The 21010-nt window shown below is 53.3% G+C and overlaps 3 protein-coding genes across 4 annotated transcripts in view; 1 reads left to right on the forward strand and 2 right to left on the reverse strand.

The window, feature by feature from the left end:
- The window catches only part of LOC104682165 (sphingomyelin phosphodiesterase 4-like), a 31901-nt gene extending 26939 nt beyond the window's left edge, over positions 1 to 4962 (reverse strand). The window contains 7 exon segments of the mRNA XM_030926400.1: positions 52 to 104; positions 209 to 317; positions 698 to 773; positions 930 to 1072; positions 2297 to 2383; positions 3927 to 4010; positions 4677 to 4962. Coding sequence (XP_030782260.1) covers positions 52 to 104; positions 209 to 317; positions 698 to 773; positions 930 to 1072; positions 2297 to 2383; positions 3927 to 3965 — 507 coding nt within the window. The 5' untranslated portion in view covers positions 3966 to 4010; positions 4677 to 4962.
- Positions 4963 to 5092: 130 nt separating this feature from the next.
- MZT2B (mitotic spindle organizing protein 2B) lies at positions 5093 to 14124 on the forward strand. 2 transcript variants are annotated; one of them, XM_010388707.2, is made up of 3 exons: positions 5093 to 5837; positions 6020 to 6168; positions 13866 to 14124. In XM_010388707.2, exons 1-3 carry the CDS (start codon positions 5668 to 5670, stop codon positions 14021 to 14023), a joined length of 477 nt encoding a protein of 158 aa, XP_010387009.1. In that variant the 5' UTR covers positions 5093 to 5667; the 3' UTR covers positions 14024 to 14124. The 2 variants fall into 2 exon arrangements, with proteins under 2 accessions (XP_010387009.1, XP_030782264.1); XM_030926404.1 differs by lacking the exon at positions 6020 to 6168 and having other exon boundaries at positions 13866 to 14110.
- Positions 14125 to 15081: 957 nt separating this feature from the next.
- Positions 15082 to 19854, reverse strand: LOC104682166 (tubulin alpha-3 chain). The gene is made up of 4 exons (XM_030926405.1): positions 19637 to 19854; positions 18576 to 18724; positions 17276 to 17956; positions 15082 to 15464 (listed from the first exon to the last, which is right to left on the reverse strand). Exons 1-4 carry the CDS (start codon positions 19755 to 19757, stop codon positions 15168 to 15170), a joined length of 1248 nt encoding a protein of 415 aa, XP_030782265.1. The 5' UTR covers positions 19758 to 19854; the 3' UTR covers positions 15082 to 15167.
- Between the last annotated feature and the right edge of the window lie 1156 nt (positions 19855 to 21010).

Genomic DNA, 21010 nt, shown 5'->3' on the forward strand with positions numbered 1-21010 from the left:
AGCCCTGGGCCATGGTCCCACCTCTCCCAGCTAAAGGCATCCCTTCCCTACCTTTTGAGTGATGAGGCTCAGGGCAAAGAAGAATACATAATACTCGAACGGATCTGAGGGCAGCGTCAGGGGCAAACAAGCAGGGTTGATGAGCAACCCCCAGTGTCGAGTGCTGGGCCACCCACAGCCTCCCTACCTCAGGGCCACCAAAGGATACTCAGGGCCAGGTTCAGGCCAAGGCCCCCAGTAGGGGTGAACTGGACCTTGTTGTGGTACAGGGGACTGTCAGGGAGGATGCACTCCTGGATGGACGCCTTCACAGGACCCTGCAGAGAGAGGCAGTGAGGCTTGTGGGCAGGTGCTGGTGCACAGTGCCCGATACGCAGTGCCCCACATGCACAGCAGCACTTTGGGAAGGCCACTGGGGAAGAGACCCACACACAGAACCCATCTGTGGGGATAGTGCCCTGCCTCTCAGTAGTGCCTGAACAACAGTCTTTGCTTAGAACTTCTCCTACCATCTCATAAAAAGCTACAGACAGCAAGGGTAGCAGCCATGCAATACCCATTTCCTTTGCCTCTCATACCCCGGGAACAAATCACTCCTCAATTTGCCCTCAGAGGACTGGAGGAGATTGCCCATCACCACAGGGCTGTGCAAGGCCCACTGCCCCGAGCACCACTCTCGCCACTGTGGTTTACTTACAGGCAGGTAGGAGACAGGAAAGTCAAACTTATAGTCTTCAGCTTGAAGCTTATAAACCAACTTCATCATTGGGCCACTGAACATGAAATTGAACAAACACACAAAAAAGCAAATGAACTGCAAATTATCCTGCTTTGATTGCTTCTCAATCGTAAGAAATTCAGAGAGTGGTTTAAAGACGGAATCACCATGAGGAATCACCCAGCCTCTCTCCGGTGACCAATCTACCTACCCAGGGTCAAGAAATTCCATCACAATGCTGTACTTCACAGGATTCACACACCCTTGTAAGCAGCGGAGGTTCCAGCCAATGAGGACACCATCTAGGCTGCCAAAAATGCTCTCTACCAGCCATGGGAAGATGGTGTACAGGTCCTGAAACAATGTGTGGTGAGGCCGCAGGCAGGACTGGCACCCACTCCTGCCCCAGCTCTAGTGCTGCACTACCTGCTGCCTAGCTCCCTCTGAGGAGGCCACTCCCTGGCTGAGACCTATGGGATCAGTCCTGCACCCAAAGGAATCCTGGTGCCATGGTGCCAACAAGAGCAGCTTTGGGTTCTTCCAGTGGGGTACATGGCATACCAAGCAGGTCGCCTTAGACTTGGGCCAGGTAAGTAAGTTGGCCTCCGATCAAAACACATTTTTGGTGTGTGATACAAGACTAAATTAAGAAAAAAAAATAAACAGAAACAATGAAAAAATAAAAAATAAAATAAATAAACAAAATACATATGTTTTGAGACAAGGTCTCACTCTGTTGCCCTGGCTGGAGTGCAGTGATGCAATCATGGCTCACTGCAGCCTTGACTTCCTGGGCTCGAGCAATCCTCCCACCTCAGCGTCCTGAGTAGGCACACACCACCACACTCAGCTAATTTTTAAATTTCTTGTAGAGATAGGTTCTCAGTATGTTCCTAGACTGGTTTTGAGCTCCTGGGCTTAAGTGATCCTCCCACCTTGGCCTACCAAAGTGTTGAGATTACAGGCATGAGTCACCACCCCAAAAGATTCTTTAGAAAGTGTTGGAAACTTCTGACTTGAAGGATGCTCTATCAGAAAGGAAAGCAACATCCTTCCCAGAGTGAGGCCCCTAAAACCGAACTGACCTATTGCCATTTGGTATGAACTCCTTGTCTAGGCCAGCTTCCTGGGCTTGACAATTCCAGGTGTGATTTAAATACATATTTTTAGCATTTACATCAGGGTTTCTCAACCTTGGTGCTACTGACATTTTGGGTTAGATACTTCTTTGCCACAGGAAGCTGTCCTGTGCTTTGCAGGATGCTTCCAGCAACCCTGGCCTCTACTTCCTAGGTGCCAGTAGAACACACTCCCCATCTACCTCCAGATACGACAACCAAAAATGTCTCTGACATTGCCAAGTGTCCCCTGAGGGACAGAGCACCTGTGGCTGAGAACCCCTGGTCTATAAGTTCACATGTTTAAATGTGTCTATAACATAATGGTTATGATAAGGGCCAGCACTCTGTGCCAGGCAGTGCTTGGGGTTGGGACGGGGAGGGAAATTAGGAATTATAATAAAGTTCTTCAAGGAATGTATAAGACATGCTCCAAAGAGAGACATTAGCAGAGCTATACCTTTGCTGGGAAATCCTCAATGACTTTAACCAAGTCTTGGCACTGCTGTGCAAAGGGCTTATTTATAGAGTCAGCTTTCAGGCTAGCCTAGGAGACAGAACGAAGCAAAAACATCACGAGGACATTCACTCTGCAGCTTTTCGTGATACACTGGATTGACTCAAACAGAAATTCAAGCAATAGGTTAAGTCAGACACATAATCACTGGCCTGCTTCCCCAGCCTCTCATGTGCGTCAGTGGCCCAAAGAGTCCTACTAGGAGAGGCCACAGTTCGATGCTCTCTGGACCCGGAACTGTCAGGCTTGTTTCCCAGTGCCCCTCAGAGGGCTGCACATGGTCAGAACAGGACTGACTTCTGCCAATCCTTAAGCAAGGGCTGGCCCCAGAGCCAGCCCCAGAGCCAGAAGAGGATCTTGACTGTGTAAGGGCACCCCTCACAAACCACAGAGTACCAATGAGTTTGTACACATCAACTGGAAATTCCCAACCTGATGGACCACCATGATGACACCATTGTGATCATCAATAAGAACGCCCAACAACATTAGGGATATGGCAGAAGCTCTCTTAAATGAGCTGTTCTTTATTCAGTAGACAGTAAATCTACTAAACTAATTATCTTAAAACACAGGGCAGACAAAAATTATAGATGGCTTCAGCCAAGTAGACACTAATCATGAAGGCAATGGAGAGGCCAGAAAAGACTCAGGACAAGGACTAATGAAATCTACCTAGTCATGGGATGTGAGGAAAGCACCCTGACTACAAGGAGAAAAAGGGCATCTGTGCAAATAGATTAAGATCAGGAGAAACGGCTAGAATTTCAACCTAGAGAGCTCTGCCAAAGGATATCTAAGGCCATATCTACCTCCAAATGAGAGTGGATTTCACAGCACTTGAGATAGAGACCTGAGCCATGGGCCAGACCTGTTGACTCTAGTGGGGTGCACTGAGGAAGAATGTCCTTCCACATAAATGTTTACAAAAACACCTCCGAAGAACTAAAATTAGGAACTTTCATCGCCAATACTTGCCTCATACCTAACTTCTCACTTCTCAGTATCATTTTTTTTTTTTCTTTTTGAGTCTACCATGTTGCCCAGGCTGGTCTCAAACTCTTGGGCTCAAGTAATCTTCCTGCCTCAGTCTCCTCAGTAGCTGGAACTCCAGGTATGAGCTACTGTAACCAGTTCTCAGCATCATGTTTAATACTTAAAGTGCAACCTAGCAGCCCCCAGCACAACAGTGTCTCCATTTTTCACCGATGACTGTTACGACTGATTATTAGAATGCTTCGTATCTATTTGAGAATTTACAGGTCATGAACACTCTGATGTGCATCCTTCTCACTTGCTCCTCCTCCTCCTCATACCCTCGGGAAATAGAGAAAACAGAATTTGAATGAACTTGTCTTGTATGAGAAAACCCAGAGCACAGAGGTTGCGTAACCCTAAGGTCCTGTAGTAATAAGGAGGCACAGTCAAGCTTAAGGAGTCTGCCACTGTTTCCATCACATGCCCCTAAAAAACAGCGACTACAGAGTTCTTCAAGTCAATGGGAAGAACATTCAAGTCCCACAGCTACAGAACTATGGCCACACTGACATTCATGCAAGCAGTTGATATTTACCAGTAGAAAGCTGGGCTGTTGGAGGTGAGGGAATGCCATAGCAGCCTCCAGTGGATAGCTGAAAATGGCCTTCTTAGCAAACCACTGTGGAAAAACAAAGACAAAAATCTCAATATCTGCGACACAGCAGAATCTTTCTATATTAGTTTTTGAGAGACAGGGTCTCGTTCTGTTGCCCAGGCTGGAATGCGGCAGCACGATCATAGCTGACTGCAACCTCAAACTCCTGGGTTCAAGCAGTCCTCCCACCTCAGGCTCCTGAGTACAGGCACATGCCACTATGCCTGGCTAATTTTCTTCTTTTGTCTTTTTAGAGACAGGGTCTCACTATGTTGCCCAGGCTAGTTTGTCAGGCTATGATGCCCAAGATCCTGGCCTCCACTGATCCTCCTGCTTTGGCCTCCTAACACCTATTTTCTCCAGGCGCTGCTTCGGACCCCATCTTTTTTGTTTTGTTTTCCTGAGAGCGACAACCCTTGGGCAACACCAATCATTCCAAGCAAATTCTGTCAGGCCAAGATCTCCCTCAGCAGCACGCGCCCACCTGTTCCCAACTCTCCCGCCAATTGGGCTTCGGGACCCTCCCAAACCAAGGCTGGGAGAAGTCGAGCACACATGGGAAGGGTCGAGCTGGGACCCACACCTGGCTCTTCCCCCCATACCGCCTGTTAAGCCCAAGGCTCAACTTCAACACAAAGCTCTCCTTCCCTCAATTCCTTCAAGGAAAGTTAACTTTCAACGAACACCTACCGGACTAGGACAGAGTGCAGGAGCCGTGAGGGAAGGTGACACAAAGGCATGGCCCAGCGGGGTGGCAGGAAGATTCAGCCGGGGCTCTCCACTGCCCGGTCTGGGCAAAGCAGCCAGGCCGGCCAGAGTCCTCGGGCTCGCGGAGGAACGGACATGGCCTCCGCAGCGGCTCGGGGAAGGCCCCAGGACGCCGGACTGTCTCACGCGCGCGTCCCGCCCCACTCACCTGTGGGACCCATAACGTCGCCCGCCTCAGAGGTAGAAGCCACCATTCCGCCACGGCGCCGAAACTTCCTCATCAAGCTGCGCGCAGAGCCACGCCCCGCGGCCGGGCGGGAAAAGTGCCTCTCTGGGCCTTTACCTCACAAAGCGCCTGCGCAAAGCGAAGGCCTGCCGGGCGAGGAGGGTAAGTGGCGAGGCACGAGTGCGGGGGGAGGGGGTGGTCCGCAGCTGAATGCGCCTGCGTTGTGGTGGCCTCTGGCGTCTCAAGGTAGGGCTCACGCACTTTCGCCCCAGCAAGGAATGCGCGTGCGCGTAAGCAGGGCGGTTGATTAGTGCCCCCCCTCCGCCCCCCCGCAAAGAGCGACCCCCTAGTGGTGCACCGGCGCGGACCAGAAAATTGCACACTTTCTTGTAAGAGGCATTTACTGAGCGCCCAATGTATGCCTAGCACTGGGCTGGGTGCTGCCACCTAAGCGAGCACCATCAATGCAGTCTATCAGGGAGGCCCTGACCGCCAAGCAGTGGGCCCCTGCAGTCCGCCATGCCACCCCCGACCCCTAGCGCGCCGCTCAGCACACATTGAGCGCCCAGTAACTGTTGGACTCCAATGACACCGCGGAGCCGGCCCCGTCCCTGGCCCGCCCTCCCGCCGCTCCCGCGGGGGCGCCGGGGCCGCCGGGGAGGCAGGACCCTGGCGCTGCAGGGAGAGCGCGGTGGGCGCAGCCGCTAGGGGGCGCGGCGGGGGCGCACCTTTTCTCGGGCCGCGCAGATGGCGGCGCAGGGCGTAGGGCCTGGGCCGGGGTCCGGGGCGCCCGCGGGGTTGGAGGCGGCCCGGCAGAAGCTGGCGCTGCGGCGGAAGAAGGTGCTGAGCACCGAGGAGATGGAGCTGTACGAGCTGGCGCAGGCGGCGGGCGGCGCCATTGACCCCGACGTGTTCAAGTGAGCGGGGCGGGTGGGGGCCGCATCCTCGCCAGACACCCCGACCTCTGCTCTCCGGGTCCCCCGGTCCCACTGGTCGGGAGGAGCCCCCCGCGCCCCCCGTCCCCGTCCTTGTCGGGTCTTCAGGGAGGTGGCCGCGCCAGGCGGAGAGGGCTCACCCGCCCCGCGTCTGTCCCCGCCAGGATCCTGGTGGACCTGCTGAAGCTGAACGTGGCGCCCCTCGCCGTCTTCCAGATGCTCAAGTCCATGTGTGCCGGGCAGAGGCTAGCGAGCGAGCCCCAGGACCCTGCGGCCGTCTCTCTGCCCACGTCGACAGTGCCCGAGACCCGAGGTCAGACCTGGGCCCGCTGTCCCTGCCCCAGTGGCGGGGTGGCGGGCGGGAGAGGGGCAGGCGCGGCACAGCGGCGGCGTGGCCCTGAGTGGCCAGGCGTGTCTGTCGGTCTCGGCCCAGCACCTGCAGGGCCCATCCGTGGGCTCTGCTCCTGTGCTTCGCTACCAGCCTTAGGAGGCACGTTCAGGTCAGGTGGACGCAGAGTGCGTGCCCCAGGGTGGTCCAGGCTGGGTAGGGCTCTTCTGCTTAGCTCCTCCCCACCTCTTCACTCAGGCCTTCATCTTACAAAGTCGGGAATCCAGAAGGTTTGGGGCTGGGCGCCATGGCTCACGCCCATAATCCCAGCACTTTGGGACGCCACAGCGGGAGGATCGTTTGAGGCCATGAGTTTGAGACCAGTCTGGGTGACAGAGTGAGATCCTGTCTCTAAATATGTTTTTCAAAAGACAGTCTCTATCCCTGTCCTGTGGTATACAGCATCCAGGGAAGTGCCCAGGGAGTGGGGCAGGCAGAGGTCTTCCTGCCTGTACCCCACCTAGGCCCAGTTCCTGCGCAGGGGCTTGGCCAGCCCTGGCCAGCTTCCCTCTGATGATTGCAGGAAGGGAGTCAGACGTAGAACTCCCAGGATGCAGAGGCCTGCGGGGTCTGAAGGGCCTCCTCCCTCTCCAGTGTGGTGACTGGGCTGAGCAGATGCTGGGGCTGAGAGTGTCATGGTGGAGCCTCCGTCCCTGCTCATCCTCCCCGCATGTTGCTTCTGCTCCTGATGGCTCTCTCTGAAATGCAGCACAGCGTCCCAGGCCAATGGAAGAAGGCCCAGAGCTGGCTCCCTGCCTGGAAGCACCAGGATACCCGCGCAGGCATCCTGAGAAGGCGTGGGGAGCAGGCTGCCTTCATCGGGGGAAGTGCCAGGGCCTGGGCACCCACACCCCCTGACCCAAGAGGGCCCGGGCACCTGTGTGCTGGCCTTTTCACTGACCCTCACTGTCTGCTCTCTTTGTGTCTCTCTCTGACCTCCAGAGGCCTCCTTTCTCTCTGCCAGGAACAGTAGCCCCCCAGCAAGTTCCTCCTTTTTCTCCAGCCGCAGCCTTCGGCCTCTCCCTTTCTGCTCCACAGCCTGGCTGCTGCACACTCGCCTCTCTCTCCAGGCCCCCCGGGTTCCCTCCGCTTCTCTTGCTGCCTGTTCTCTCCCTTTTGCAGGTTGCGTTTATTGGCTTATCTCTGGGGGTTGGTGCTCTCCCTTGTTTCCATTTAAACTGCCTGGCCCCAGGAGGCCCAAGCAGCTTGAGCTGCAAGGGCAGGACCATGCAGGCCACCAGCTGCCCTGCCGCTTAGCAGCAGGGCAGGATTTCTGATTCGGTTTATTAGAGACAAGGTATGGCAGTCTCTAGAGCCCACAGTCGGGCTGGCATCCGGGGACAGGACCAACACCCCACACTCCAGAGGCGGAACTGTGGTGAGTGTAAAGAGCCCCGCTCCAGGGGAGGACAGCTGGCCAGGGTGCGGTGTGCTGTGCTGGAGAGCACAGCCACGACTGCTGTGCTTGTCACCTCGGCCTCTTAGAAGTTGCCCCCTACCCGGACAGGAAGTCTGGAGGCTGAAACAGAGAGTCCCACCTTCCCCGAGTCTCCTGGATGCCATCTCACACAGATGCCATGTGCTGGTCCCATGGCCACACTCCAGCACTCAGCCCCATTGCCCGCCTCACTCCTGAGTTGGGGCCACTTTCCAGGTGTCACCAGGTGTGATCAGGGGCCCAGAGCCAGCGGCCTGTGAGAGCCCAGGGGTCTTTGGTCACACCTCCTGCATGCGCCTCCCGACAGCGCCCACCTCACTGCCACCCAGAGCTCAGGCCCAAGGTAGGGTGGAGGGGGCTGAGGGACAGGCCTGGAGTAGGGGTGTATGGACTGCAGGCTGAGATGAGCAATTGAGGGGCAAGTTTCCAGCAGGAGGGAGAAACTAGGAACAGAGTCCCTGTCACTCCAGGGGAAGTTGCTGCTCACTCAGCACTCAGGGGCCCTGGGTGCCAGGCCCAGCTCTCAGGGCAGAGGGCGTGGCAGGGAAGTGAGATGGTCACACTCAGTTCAGTGAGAGGCAGTGAGGAAAACTGCCTAGTGAGACCAGCATAGTGGCTCACCCCTGTAATCCCAGCACTTTGGGAAGTCAAGGCAGGTAGATCCCTTGAGCTCAGGAGTTCAGGACCAGCCTGGGAAACATAACAAGACCCCATCTCTACAAAAAATACAAAAACTAGCCAGGCAGGGCCGGGCGCGGTGGCTCACACTTGTAATTCCAGCACTTTGGGAGGCCGAGGCAGGCGGATCATGAGGTCAGGAGATGGAGACCATCATGGCTAACACAGTGAAACCCCGTCTCTACTAAAAATACAAAAAAAAAAAATTAGCCGGGCATGGTAGCAGGCGCCTGTAGTCCCAGCTACTCAGGAGACTGAGGCAGGAGAATGGCGTGAACCCGAGAGGCGGAGCTTGCAGTGAGCCATGATCACACCACTGCACTCCAGCCTGGGCGACAGAGCGAGACTCCTCCTCAAAAAAAAAAAAAAAAAACTAGCCAGGCAGGCATGGTGGTGGTGCCCATCTATAGTCCCAGCTACTTGGGAGGCTGACGTGGAGGATCGCCTGAGCCTGAGGGAGATGTTGCAGTGAGCTGAGAGCTTGTGACTGGACTCCAGCCTGGGCAACAGAGCAAGACCCTGTCTCAAAAAAAAAAAACAAAGAAAGAAAAAACCGCTAGCAACGGAGATGGGAGGAGGCTTCAGAGCCCAGAGAGCAGCAAGGGTTACACGGGGCGGAGCAGGAGCCAGGGGCGGGGGGGCGGTCAGCAGAGCTCCACAGGTGTGAGCTGTGGCGGTGGGAGGGGGTGGGTGAGGCAGAGTGCTGTCCAGGTGCTGTTAGGCCCGGGGTGGGAGGAGGCAGGTGGGGGGCACAGTCAAGATGTATGTGGGGGTTGTGGCACTGGAAATGCAGGCATAGAGGGGCCGGGAGGATTGGGGGTGCCGTGTGAGTGAGTGGGGGCTCCGAGAGAATTTACCCAAGGACAGGAGTGGCCTGGAGTGCTGGGCCCTTCGGGGTCTTTTGTTCCTCGAGGGCTCTGTCCTGGAAGCATAGCCCAGGTCCGGTCCTATAGGCTGGGTGGCAGAAAGCCAGGACATGAGGGCACGGAGGCCCTGTGGGGATAGAGTGGAACCTGAGGAGGAGGTGGAAGGGAATGGGGCCACACCAGGAGTGCTGAGTGAGAGGCAGAGGCCACAGATGGAATGCTGAGAGCTCTCTGAGGCCCACATGTTACAGCATCTGACCACACGGAGCTCCGGCTGCCCTGGTAATGGCAGAATCTGGGGTGGAGGACATAAGGGGGTTGTCAGAGTGATCCGGCTGGGGGGCATGGAGGCCATAGATTTCCCACAGGACTCGGGTGTGGAGTTCTCCAGGCTATGGGCCAGGCCCACTCAAGCTTGCCTCTGTGAGCTGCAGCAGGCACCCTGGGTCCTCTGGATGCCTGTCCCCCAGCCATCCAGACCGCCTGGGGGAACCACCACCACCAGATTCACTCATACCCACAGGGAAGGGGAAACAGAAAACCCCAGAAGCACAGAGGGGTGATGCTTGTCTTGGTAAGAGTCTGGAGTCACTGAGGGAAAAATAAATGCAGTCAAGCATTCTATTTAAGTTTAGGGAAACTATACATTTTAAAAGTTGTCCAGAGCATGCACGTAAGATGACACTTTGGAGTGTGGAAGCCGTGAGTCTCACCTGAGCTGTGCTGCCTGATACAGGAACCTCGAAGCCACACATGGCTGGTGTGGTCATTGCACTGCATGTGTTATGCACAGCAGATGCCAAAGGACTGGTACAAAAGGGAATGCAAAAAGCCCACCACACCTTGGGAGGCCGAGGCTGCTGGATCTCTTGAGCTCAGCAGTTCAGGACTAGCCAGGACAACACGGGGAGACCTAATCTCTACAAAAAATACAAAAATTAGCAGGGCATGGTGGCACACATCTGTAGTTCCAGCTACTTGGGAGGCTAAGGTTGGAGGATAGCTTGAGCCTGGGAGGTTGAGGTTGCAGTGAGCTGTGACTGCACCACTGCACTCCAGCCTGGGTGAGAGAGTGAGACCCTGTCTCAAAAATAAACAAAAAAACCCAAAGTGAATGAGGCTGGGCATTGGTTCACACCTGTAATCCCAACACTTTGGGAGGCTGAGGCAGGAGCATCACTTGAAGCTTGGAGTTTGAAACCAGCCTGAGCAACAGCAAGACCCCACCCATCTCTACAAACAAGAAAAAGAACAAAGGTGAATGCAACATCTTATGAATAACTTATGTACTGATTACATATTGAAATAATACGTTGGATATTTTAGATTGATTAAAGTATTTGAGCTAATTCTGCATTTTCTTTTACTACTTATTTATTTTTGAGACAGTCTCTGTCACCCAGGCTGGAGTGCAGTGGCCACTCATAGCTCACTGCAGCCTCAACCTCCTGGGTTCAGGCAATCCTCCCACCTCCTCTTGAGTAGCTGGGACTACAGGTGCACACTACCACACCTGGCTAATTTTTTTATTTTTTTGTAGAGATGGAGGTCTCACTATGTTGTCCCAGCTGGTCTCTAGCTCCCGGCCTCAAAGGACCCGCCTTGGCCTCCCAAAGTACTGGAATTACAGGCATGAGCCACTGACCCCTGCTGAGCCAGGCTGTTTTTAACATTCAATGGTCATTGACTATCTTTGGGCTTAGGAGGGCCCTCCAGGGACCAGGCCTAGGGGCATCAGTCACCCCGCCCTCACACCCCAACCTGCAGGCACACTTGGTTCAATCCCACTGTCTAGCCCGTCTGACTTAGTGGCCCCTCCCGAGGGAGCAGGGCTAAGCCAAGCTGGTTTTCCCACTGCACGGCACTGCAGACCATTCTATTCTGGGCCTTCTCATCCTTCATAAATTGAGGAGGCCTGAACAGGGCTCCCCACTAACCCCGAGAGCACGCAATTCCTGAAGATTTCCAGGATTTTCTTAATATCAATTATGGCTTAAAGTTATGTTAGTTTCACATTTACAGGGTTTGTCAACCCTGTCAGATTTAAAGATAAGCATTATTAGCCAGGTGTGGCCCCATGCTTGTAGTCCCAGCTACTTCGCATGAGTTTGGGGCAGCAGTGAACTGTGATTGCATCACTGCACTCTAGCCCAGGTGACAGAGCAAGACTCAGTCTCTAAAACCCCCTCCGCCACCACTCAAAACAAAACAAACAAACAAACATCATTTGCTCTTTTCTGCTTCCCTCTCATCCTTGTTTCCAGAACGGACCGGGTCATTACTGAGGGGAGGAGAGGAAACTCAGATGGCGGCAAACTGAAGGGAAGCCGGCTCTGAGTCAGGCCCAGGTCTGCGGCCTGCTACGCAGCAGGCTGTGGGGAGCTAGGCATTAGTAACCTCGAGAGCACATGGGCGCCTAAGCACCCAGGTTAGGCCGCCGCTGCAGAAGATCTGCCTCTGTCTGGCCTGGCCTGCGGAGGGACTGTGGCCTCAGGAGGATGCTGGCCCAGTGTGGGAGCTGCTGCAGGGTGGCAGGTCCTGTCTGCTCATGGAAGACAGAATCCTCACCCCTTGACCAGTCAGTGGAGACTAGAATAATGGCAGTTTGTACCACAAGAGATGCGTGGTGGCTGTTCTCTGCTTTGTGCCGTTTTCACGAGTCACTGCTGGGCTGAGGTGGCCAAACGTCAGCCACCACGTGTTCTTGACTGCGCTCCTCCTTGACTCAGGGCAACCCCGACTCCATCTTTGTTGAGTCAAGTGTGCCAAGCTGTTCCAAGCACAACACTGCTATAACCCTCACCAGCCACCAGGCAAGAATGAGCAAAGATCTCATTCTCTGAGGAAGAACTCCCCAGAAACTCATAAGGAGGGCTGTCCTGTCCCTGCAGGGTATGGGGAGAATTTTGTGGTATCAGCATCGAAAGGGAGCTAGAGGTACCTCTAGAAGAGCCAGGGTCCACGGCATCTCAGACACAGGAGTCTCTGCTTGTTCAAGGTGACAGATGGTGAAACAGAAATGACCTAATGGATCCCTAAACACCCAGTTACATCTTTTCTCCAGGAATGCAGTTTCCCATTGCAGGCTGTTTGACTACACTTGGTAAGAGGCCAGGGAAGGACCAGGATTGAGGCTCGGTGTTCTGTTGGCTGAACCCTTGTCTGGAGTCACCCTGAAAGTGGTGGCAGGGGAGTTCCTGCAAGGGACTGCCCCAAACCTTTCCAGGATGAGAGCCAGTTGGGATTCCAAAGGAAGAAACACTTAATGCCAGAGTGGTCAGTCCAAAGCATTTGTTAGGGAACTTACATACAGAGGGGGCTGCAGTGTGCCCTCATGAGGGACAGCCAGGAAAGAGGTTGTGCCTGTGCACACCACACTGAGGGGCTGGGGTGTGGAGTTTCTATGAGAGTGCGAGGAATCTGGCTGGGGTGGGACCGGTTTCCACATGCTTAGCAACATGTCAGATAGCAACACATCAGATCTTTCAGTGTTCCAGGTAACAACCTAAACCTGTGTCAGTGTCTGGGAAGATGCGAGCCCCAGCCAGGGTTTCAGCCTGCAGGGGGAACATGTAGCTGATGAGGTCAGAGTGGTCAAGGCACTCCCTCAGTCAGGACAAAGGAAACGCTGGGGGGATGAAATGGGGGACCCAACACTGAGGCAGGGGACACACGCCCTGTTTAGAGCCCATGGAGCAGACTCTGCCAGACCAGAGCAGGGGAGAGCCCTGGCCAAGGCACTCCGCACGGTGAGCCTGCCACCCGGGTACATTTGTACCTTGCAGGGTCCTCTCAGTCAGTCTTGCTGATGCTGTCAACACCCTGAGCCCAGGGAAATCCATCCCATTAAAATAAAGCTCTGGCCCAAGTGTGGTTGCAGATCTTTCTTGGCTATCTTAAAGAGTAAGCAAATTACAAATCAAAGAATCTCTGAACCAGTGGTCTTCATCTGAGAAACACTCTGGTGGTCAGAAGGAAAGTCTCAAGCATTCAGACTGTGGCAGGAACCCTGTCATGGAATCTGGCAGCTAAACCCGAAAGCAAGAGGGTTGACCACTGTGTGCGGAACACTCAGGTAGGTAGGAAACAATGAAAGACCTTCCAAAATCAAAATCAGAAACCCAATTCCAGGACTTGGTGACTGCAGTACTTCCTGCCCGTCACCATCTGGGGCAGCTCAGATGTACAGTCCACAAGAAAGCACCTTGAGGATGAGGCAGCGCGTCCCTGCTGCTGCTGCTGCCGCTGATGGCAGCGTCAGGGCAGACTAGGTTTGCTGTCCAGGCCAGGTGTGCACCAGCCGCCCCTGCCTTTCCCTAAATGGACACGTGGCATGTATCCTTTCAAAACGTGCCCTTGGCAGTGTGCTCCTTGTGCCCTTGGCAGAGGAGCACTTGCATGGCTTTGCTCCTGGGACACATCCTCAAGGGTCCCGTGCACACTGCCAAGGGCTTCTGGGGCATGACCTGTCTTTTTAGTGGTTCTGAGTCTCAGGACTTGGGGCTGATGCAGAGCCTCTAGCTGCAGCAGCCTTGATGGAAATGTGTAGACATAAATGTTGCCCAAGGAGCACGAGTACCGCAGGTGCTGCAGTGACGGGGCTCGCCCATTCCTAATCATTGTGCTTTGTGTCTCCTCAGGGAGAAACAAGGGCAGCACTGCCCTCGGGGGAGCATTGGCCCTGGCGGAACGCAGCAGCCGCGAAGGATCCAGCCAGAGGATGCCACGGCAGCCCAGCGCTACCAGACTGCCCAAGGGGGGCGGGCCTGGGAAGAGCCCTACGCGGGGCAGCACCTAGGATGGGGCAGAGACTTGTCACATCTTTGTTCCCAGCAAAGGCTACGTGTTTTCTTCTTCAGTTGACAATAAACCTTTTTGAGATGCAGAGGGTCCAGGTCAGACGTTCTCTACCTTTTTTTTTTTTTTTTTTTTTTTTTAAATATTAAGGCACAGACTTAGAATGAGTTTTCTGGACTCAAAGGTATCTGGACTGCCAGGTCTTTTATAAACAGATGTCAACAAGCTTCACTTGAAGTGAAATGTGGGAGGTTTTTGTTTGTTTGTTTTCGAGAGACGGAGTCTCTGTCGCCTAGGCTAGATTGCAGTGGTGTGATCTCAGCTCACTGCAAGCTCTGCCTCCCAGGGTTCATGCCTTTCTCCTGCCTCAGCCTCCTAAGTACTGGGACTACAGGTGCCCGTCACCATGCCCGGCTAATTTTGTTGTATTTTTAGTAGAGACGGGGTTTCACCGTGTTAGCCAGGATGATCTCGATCTCCCACCTCATGGGAGGTTTTCTACCAAGACAGCTGACAGTGCTGAGGGACAGGGTGGCTGTGTGTGTGCAGAGAGGGCGAATGCTGCCCTCCAGGTTACAGTGGAGCACTGGGGTCAGCATGGATGTGTTGTGACCTTCTGTGGGTCATGAATGCTGTGCAGAACTTGGTTGATACCCTTTCCCCCTCTAAAATGTCCTGACCTTACACATTTGACCCACTGCTTTAGAGACTTCATGGACGAGCCCCATCCGCAGACCTCCAACACTTCACTTCTAGTCTCTTCCTTTTAGCCAGCATGACCCATCAATAAAGAAGCCCAAAAACTCGCAAATTCAATTGAAAACCCTGACTCTGCTTTCCTAGAATTTAGGAAATCTATACTTTGAACGCTTGGCTTTGAAGAAACACTGTTTTCCCCTGGTCAGTTTACTTCTGTGGCAGCTGCTTAAGTATGTACAGTCCTGCTGCACCCAACCCCACGCCAGCAGGGCAGGCTGGCACCCCACTGCTGTCCATGCAGTCTCTGGGGTCCCACCAGCTCCTGTAAGGCAGAACTAAGCTGCATGACACACAGAGGTCTTGGTTTTGTACAGAACCTTTAATTGCAAACAACTTGAAAGCAGCCATCCTGGGGGTGGCAGGGGAGAACTCACCACACCCTCCCCTCAGTATTCTTCGCCTTCCTCAGCCTCAGCTTCCACGGAATCCACGCCCACCTCTTCGTAATCCTTCTCCAGAGCTGCTAGGTCCTCTCGGGCCTCAGAGAACTCTCCCTCTTCCATGCCTTCGCCCACGTACCAGTGCACAAAGGCCCGCTTGGCATACATGAGATCGAACTTATGGTCCAGGCGGGCCCAGGCCTCCGCGATGGCCGTGGTGTTGCTCAGCATGCACACGGCCCGCTGCACCTTGGCCAGGTCTCCCCCAGGGACCACTGTGGGGGGCTGGTAGTTAATGCCCACCTGCCGGAGAAGGGAAATAAAGCAGTCTGTGAAGCTTATATCATACCTAGAAATGGTAGCTACTTTTCCTCAAACAGAAGACACCCTGTAGGTGACAAGGAGGATACTCAGTTCACCTCACAAACATCACTAAGCCCTTCTCTGTGCCAGGCAGGGTGATAGTTCCAGATGGAGAACACAGAAAAGAACCTTGGAGGTAGCCACCCTGGTGGGATCCGAAGCTACCTAAAGGGCTGTGTCCTAGTACCTGTGACGTGATAGGTGCCCAGGTGAAGAGTCTTCCCTCTGAAAATGTATGCTGCTTGTCTTTTTAATTACAATTAAAAATTTATTGTAATTTGTAGATTACAATTAAATTCTGTAGCTAAACTTTTTCCACCCAGATAGATTCAGAGTACACAACTCTTCCCCATGCTATCACAAGGAACATCATACCCACTTCTGACCCACAAAACAAGCCACTGTGGATATGCAAAGGTAGCAGATCATGGGTCAAGAGTCATATGAATGCTGCTACCACAGCATCAGGAAGTGGTTGAAGTGGTCCATGTGCCTGCCTAAGTAGGGGGTGGCATTCCAAGGTGGTAACCAAAGGGGAAGCATTCCAAGTTTCAGAACTCGGGATTAACATGACCTGAGGTCCTGGCAGCAGTGCACAGGGTCAGCTAGAGCAGGGATCAGCACACTTGTTCTATAAATGACAACATCAGGCCAAGTGTGGTGGCTCAAGCCTGTGACCCCAGCACTTTGGGAGACTGAGGTGGGCAGATCACGTGAGGCCAGGGGTTTGAGACCAGCCTGGCCAACATGGCGAAACCCCATGTCTACTAAAAATACAAATACTAGCTGGGTGCAGTGGCTCATGCCTGTAATCCAGCACTTGGGAGGCTAAGGCGGGTGGATCACCTGAGGCCAGGAGTTCGAGACCAGCCTGGCTAACATGGCAAAATCCCATCTCTACTAAAAATACAAAAATTAGCAGGTGCCTGTAATCCCAGCTACTTGGGAGGCTGAGGCAGAGAACTTCTTGAACCTGGGAGGTGGAGGATGCAGTGAGCCAAGATTGCGCTACTGCATTGCAACCTGGGTGACAAAGCGAGACTGTCTCAAAAAAAAAAAAATTACCCGGGCATAGTGGTGCATGTCTGTGGTCCCAGCTACTCGGGAGGCTGAGGTGAGAGAATTGCTTGAGCCTGAGGGCAGAGGTTGCAGTGAGCGAGGATCACACTACTGTACCTCAGCCTGGGGTACAAAGCAAGACCCTATCTCAAAAAATAAATAAATAAATAAATAAATAAATCTCACCACAGATATATAGTGTGATGACTCAGAAAGAGAGTTCAAAAGACATCACTGGGCTGGGCCCATTGGCTCACGACTGTAATCCCAGCACTTTGGGAGGCTGAGGTGGGCAGATCGCCTGAGGTCAGGAGTTCAAGACCAACCTGGCCAACATGGTGAAACCCCATCTCTACTAAAAATACAAAAATTAGCCGGGTGTAGTGGCGGGTACCTGTAATCCCAGCTACTTGGAAGGGTGAGGCCGGAGAATCACTTGAACCCGGGAGGCAGAGCTGCAGTGAGCTGAGATCATACCACTGCACTCCAGCCTGGTCGACAGAGCAAGACTGTCTCAAAAAAAAAAAAAAAAAAATCAGTGAATCAATTATCAACTCTGGTTCACTACTTTATGCCCACATGCCTAGCCCATGGAACAGGGATACTCTCCCCAAAGGATGTGGGCCTTCAGGGACAGTGTTATTTTGTGCGTCTGCTGCTTGCTGAAAGCCCTCCACATCACCCAGTCATACCTTAAATCCAGTTGGGCACCAATCCACAAACTGGATAGTGCGCTTGGTCTTGATGGTGGCGATGGCCGCGTTGACATCTTTGGGGACAACGTCCCCCCTGTACAACATGCAGCAGGCCATGTACTTGCCATGGCGAGGGTCACACTTGACCATCTGATTGGCTGGCTCGAAGCAGGCATTGGTGATCTCGGCCACGGACAGCTGCTCGTGGTAGGCCTTCTCGGCTGAGATGACCGGGGCGTAGGTGGCCAGGGGGAAGTGGATGCGGGGGTACGGCACTAGGTTGGTCTGGAATTCCGTCAAGTCCACATTCAGGGCCCCATCGAATCGCAGGGAGGCCGTGATGGAGGACACGATCTGCCCAATCAGGCGATTGAGGTTGGTGTACGTGGGACGCTCGATGTCCAGGTTGCGCCGACATATGTCGTAGATGGCTTCATTGTCGACCATGAAGGCGCAGTCAGAATGTTCCAGGGTTGTGTGGGTGGTCAGGATGGAGTTGTAGGGCTCCACCACGGCCGTGGAGACCTGGGGGGCTGGGTAAATGGCAAACTCTAGCTTGGACTTCTTGCCATAATCCACTGAGAGCCGCTCCATGAGCAGTGATGCAAACCCAGAGCCAGTGCCGCCCCCAAAGCTGTGGAAGATGAGGAAGCCCTGCAGTCCCGTGCACAGATCCGCCTGAGAGAAACCAGACAACGTGAGTCAATGCCTGTGGAAGCCACACCACCAACCTCCAACAAGCCAGGGCCACTTCTCTTTGCCTCTGAAGACTTGATATGGATTCAAATCATCCATAATAAACATGCAGTAAGTACACTTTGAAACAAAGAAAAGCAGACAAAGGTCTACAGACAAATCACTATTGCAGACTCAGTAGGACTCAAGATGCTGGTCTAAGTTTTTGTTTGCTTGTTTGTGATGGAATCTTGCTCTGTTGCCCAGGCTGGAGTGCAGTGGTGCAATCTCAGCTCACTGCAACCTCTGCCTCCCGGGTTCAAGCAATTCTCCTGCCTCAGCCTCTCAAGTAGCTGGGAGTATGGGTGTGCACCACCACACCCAGCTAATTTTTGTATTTTTAGTAGACGTAGAGTTTCACCATGTAGGCCAGGCTGGTCTCAAACTCCCGACCTCAGGTGATCCACCCACTTCAGCCTCCCAAAGTGCTGGGATTACACATGTGAGCCACCGCGCCCGGCCAACATGCTGATCTAAATTTTGATAAAATGACCTCTCTTTCACCTTCCAAGAACTACCGTCTCATGCAAGACAATGGCCACATGAAACCTTCTCTTCTTACCAGTTTGCGGATCCGGTCCAGGACTAGGTCAACAATCTCCTTGCCGATGGTGTAATGGCCTCTGGCGTAATTATTGGCTGCATCTTCTTTCCCAGTGATCAGCTGCTCCGGGTGGAAGAGCTGCCTGTAGGTCCCTGTGCGCACTTCATCTACAAAAGAGACAGTGTGTGCTATGAATCTTTAAGGCCTGTACTCACCAAGATGGACACATTCCAGGACTGTTCACTTCTACAGAGTACATGCTGTTCAAAGTACATGACCTACAAGTCATAGGTCAACAGTGGCAGCATCTGGTAGACAACGTCTCTGTGTGATAACCAAACTGCATACGCAATTTATGACTTTACAAAGTTACACTCAGCTTATGGTATAAATGTCAGCATGACTAGTTCCTAGTGAAAGGAAACAAGCTCTTGCACTCCTACGCAGGTACATAATTCTTTCCTACGTGTAGCTACATCAAAGGCTGTAAGTTAAAAACTCTTACAACCTGGGAAGTCACCAGATCAGTGTGACTTCTGCAGGGCAGTCCCATCAGGGCACCCTGGATGACCTGGGTCTCACAGGCTTTCAGGTGATGCTGTCATTTCCTGGGGGGCCACTGAAAGATGCTACCTCTTGGCAGCTCTCTTTGGAAACTACCTCAGGCTGCTATTCTGAAGGAAGCAAATGACTGTTCTGTACTTACTTTCTATGCCTAAGATGCAGGTCAAGACTATCTGCACCAGCAAAAAAGAGCGCAGAGCATTCAGGAGGGAACCAAGGCTACTGTACCCTGCAGGCAGGGCCATCTGAGCAGGGCTGAGGCAGCCACAAGGGAATCTCTCCACAGCCCATCTTACTGCTGGCAAAGCAGCTTTTCCCTGTAGGTCAGGTTTTCCTAGATTAGGAGCCAAGTCTCACAGACACTTTCATCACGAGTTTCTCTCCTAACAACGCCACAGGCATATGCCTGTCCATTCCAACCTTTCGGCAGGAGGATTCAAAGGAACCCACGCGGGGCTTTACCACTGCTCTCCCGCCCTCTCAGGAAAGCTGCCATCCAGTGCCCAGGCACCTACCGACCACAGTGGGCTCCAGGTCCACAAACACTGCTCTGGGCACATGCTTGCCAGCCCCAGTCTCACTGAAGAACGTGTTGAAGGAGTCGTCCCCGCCACCAATGGTTTTATCACTTGGCATCTGACCATCGGGCTGAATTCCATGTTCAAGGCAGTACAGTTCCCAGCAGGCATTGCCGATCTGGACACCCGCCTGCCCCACGTGGATAGAGATACACTCGCGCTGTGAACCGGAACATAAATGTGAACCCATTCATTTCAAGGCAACTTGAAGCTATATGGCATGCAAAATATTTTAATTTAATATTTATATAGCGCTTCAGTATCTGGTGCTTTCCCAGTTGGTATTTCCTAGGAGGGTTAGGGGACTGATCCCTTTAGCCCTGTGAAAACTAACTTGCTGTAAACCATACTAGCTACTAAGTTCTACAGGTAGCCCTAGAACCTGTTTTCCACTACACAAAAATTAGGTTATTTTAACACTTGGAAGCCATGTAATGTCAATCATCAACCCCACATTATAGCCAGTCACGGTAATTCTCTGAAGAATATATAGCAGTTTCTGATTATGTCTTGATCAAAGGATAAGGTAGTTGGGCTGGGTAAGGAAATACAGAGTAGCTCTCAGGTCCCCATGGTCCAAGCCCAGGTGCTCAGTGTGTGTCCTCTCTCTGCCCCCAGATCTACCCTCCATCATTCACCATCTGCTCTGTGCTCTCGGAGGCCGACCCTTGAGAACAGCATCAGAGGCCTTCCTTGCCCTCTGGCTTCTTGCTGGTTTGGTCAATGGCAGGCAGCAGTGGGATACTGGGGGGCTGGAGGAGAGCAACGCCAGGGTACTCCCTCCTTAGCCCCTTCCTGCTCAACTGCTGCGGTGACCTGAATCCCTCTTAAGGCCACACTTTTGGCAGGTTGCCCTCTCAATTTCTTGTAACCACTCCCTCTCTTCACCCCTTGAAGCCTACAGGTGTAATGGCTCCCAGACATCATCAGTGCTGGGACACTGCACTGTCCTTTGGTGGTTTCTTTAAACCCTGCCAAGCCGGGTGTGGTGGCTCATTCCTGTAATCCCAGCACTTTAGAAGACTGAGGAGAGAGGATCGCTTGGGACCAACTTGAGACCAGCCTGGATAACACAGTGAGACCCTGTCCCTATGAAAAATTTACACATTAGCCAGGTGTGGTGGCAAACACCTGTAGTACCAGCTACTTGGGAGGCTGAGGCAGGAGAACTGCTGGAACCCAGGGGTTCAAGGCTGCAGGGAGCCGTGATCCCGCAACTGTGCTCCAGCCTGGGCAACAGAGCATTTGTTGAGTGCTGTCAAAAAAAAGAAAAGAAAAGAAAGGGTAACTGACAAACCACAGGTATTCAGA

The sequence above is a fragment of the Rhinopithecus roxellana genome, unplaced genomic scaffold (assembly GCF_007565055.1).
Source record: "Rhinopithecus roxellana isolate Shanxi Qingling unplaced genomic scaffold, ASM756505v1 contig274, whole genome shotgun sequence".
In the NCBI taxonomy this organism is placed as follows: domain Eukaryota; kingdom Metazoa; phylum Chordata; class Mammalia; order Primates; family Cercopithecidae; genus Rhinopithecus; species Rhinopithecus roxellana.

Coding starts and splice junctions, on each gene's coding strand:
- MZT2B (XM_010388707.2), top strand. CDS start 5,668: ATGGCGGCGCAGGGCGTAGGGCCTGGGCCGGGGTCCGGGGCGCCCGCG. Junction 5,838..6,019: donor ATTGACCCCGACGTGTTCAA/GTGAGCGGGGCG, acceptor TGTCCCCGCCAG/GATCCTGGTGGACCTGCTGA. Junction 6,169..13,865: donor GACAGTGCCCGAGACCCGAG/GTCAGACCTGGG, acceptor GTGTCTCCTCAG/GGAGAAACAAGGGCAGCACT.
- LOC104682166 (XM_030926405.1), bottom strand. CDS start 19,757: ATGCCAAGTGATAAAACCATTGGTGGCGGGGACGACTCCTTCAACACG. Junction 17,957..18,575: donor TGGACCGGATCCGCAAACTG/GTAAGAAGAGAA, acceptor GGTTTCTCTCAG/GCGGATCTGTGCACGGGACT. Junction 15,465..17,275: donor GGTGCCCAACTGGATTTAAG/GTATGACTGGGT, acceptor CTTCTCCGGCAG/GTGGGCATTAACTACCAGCC.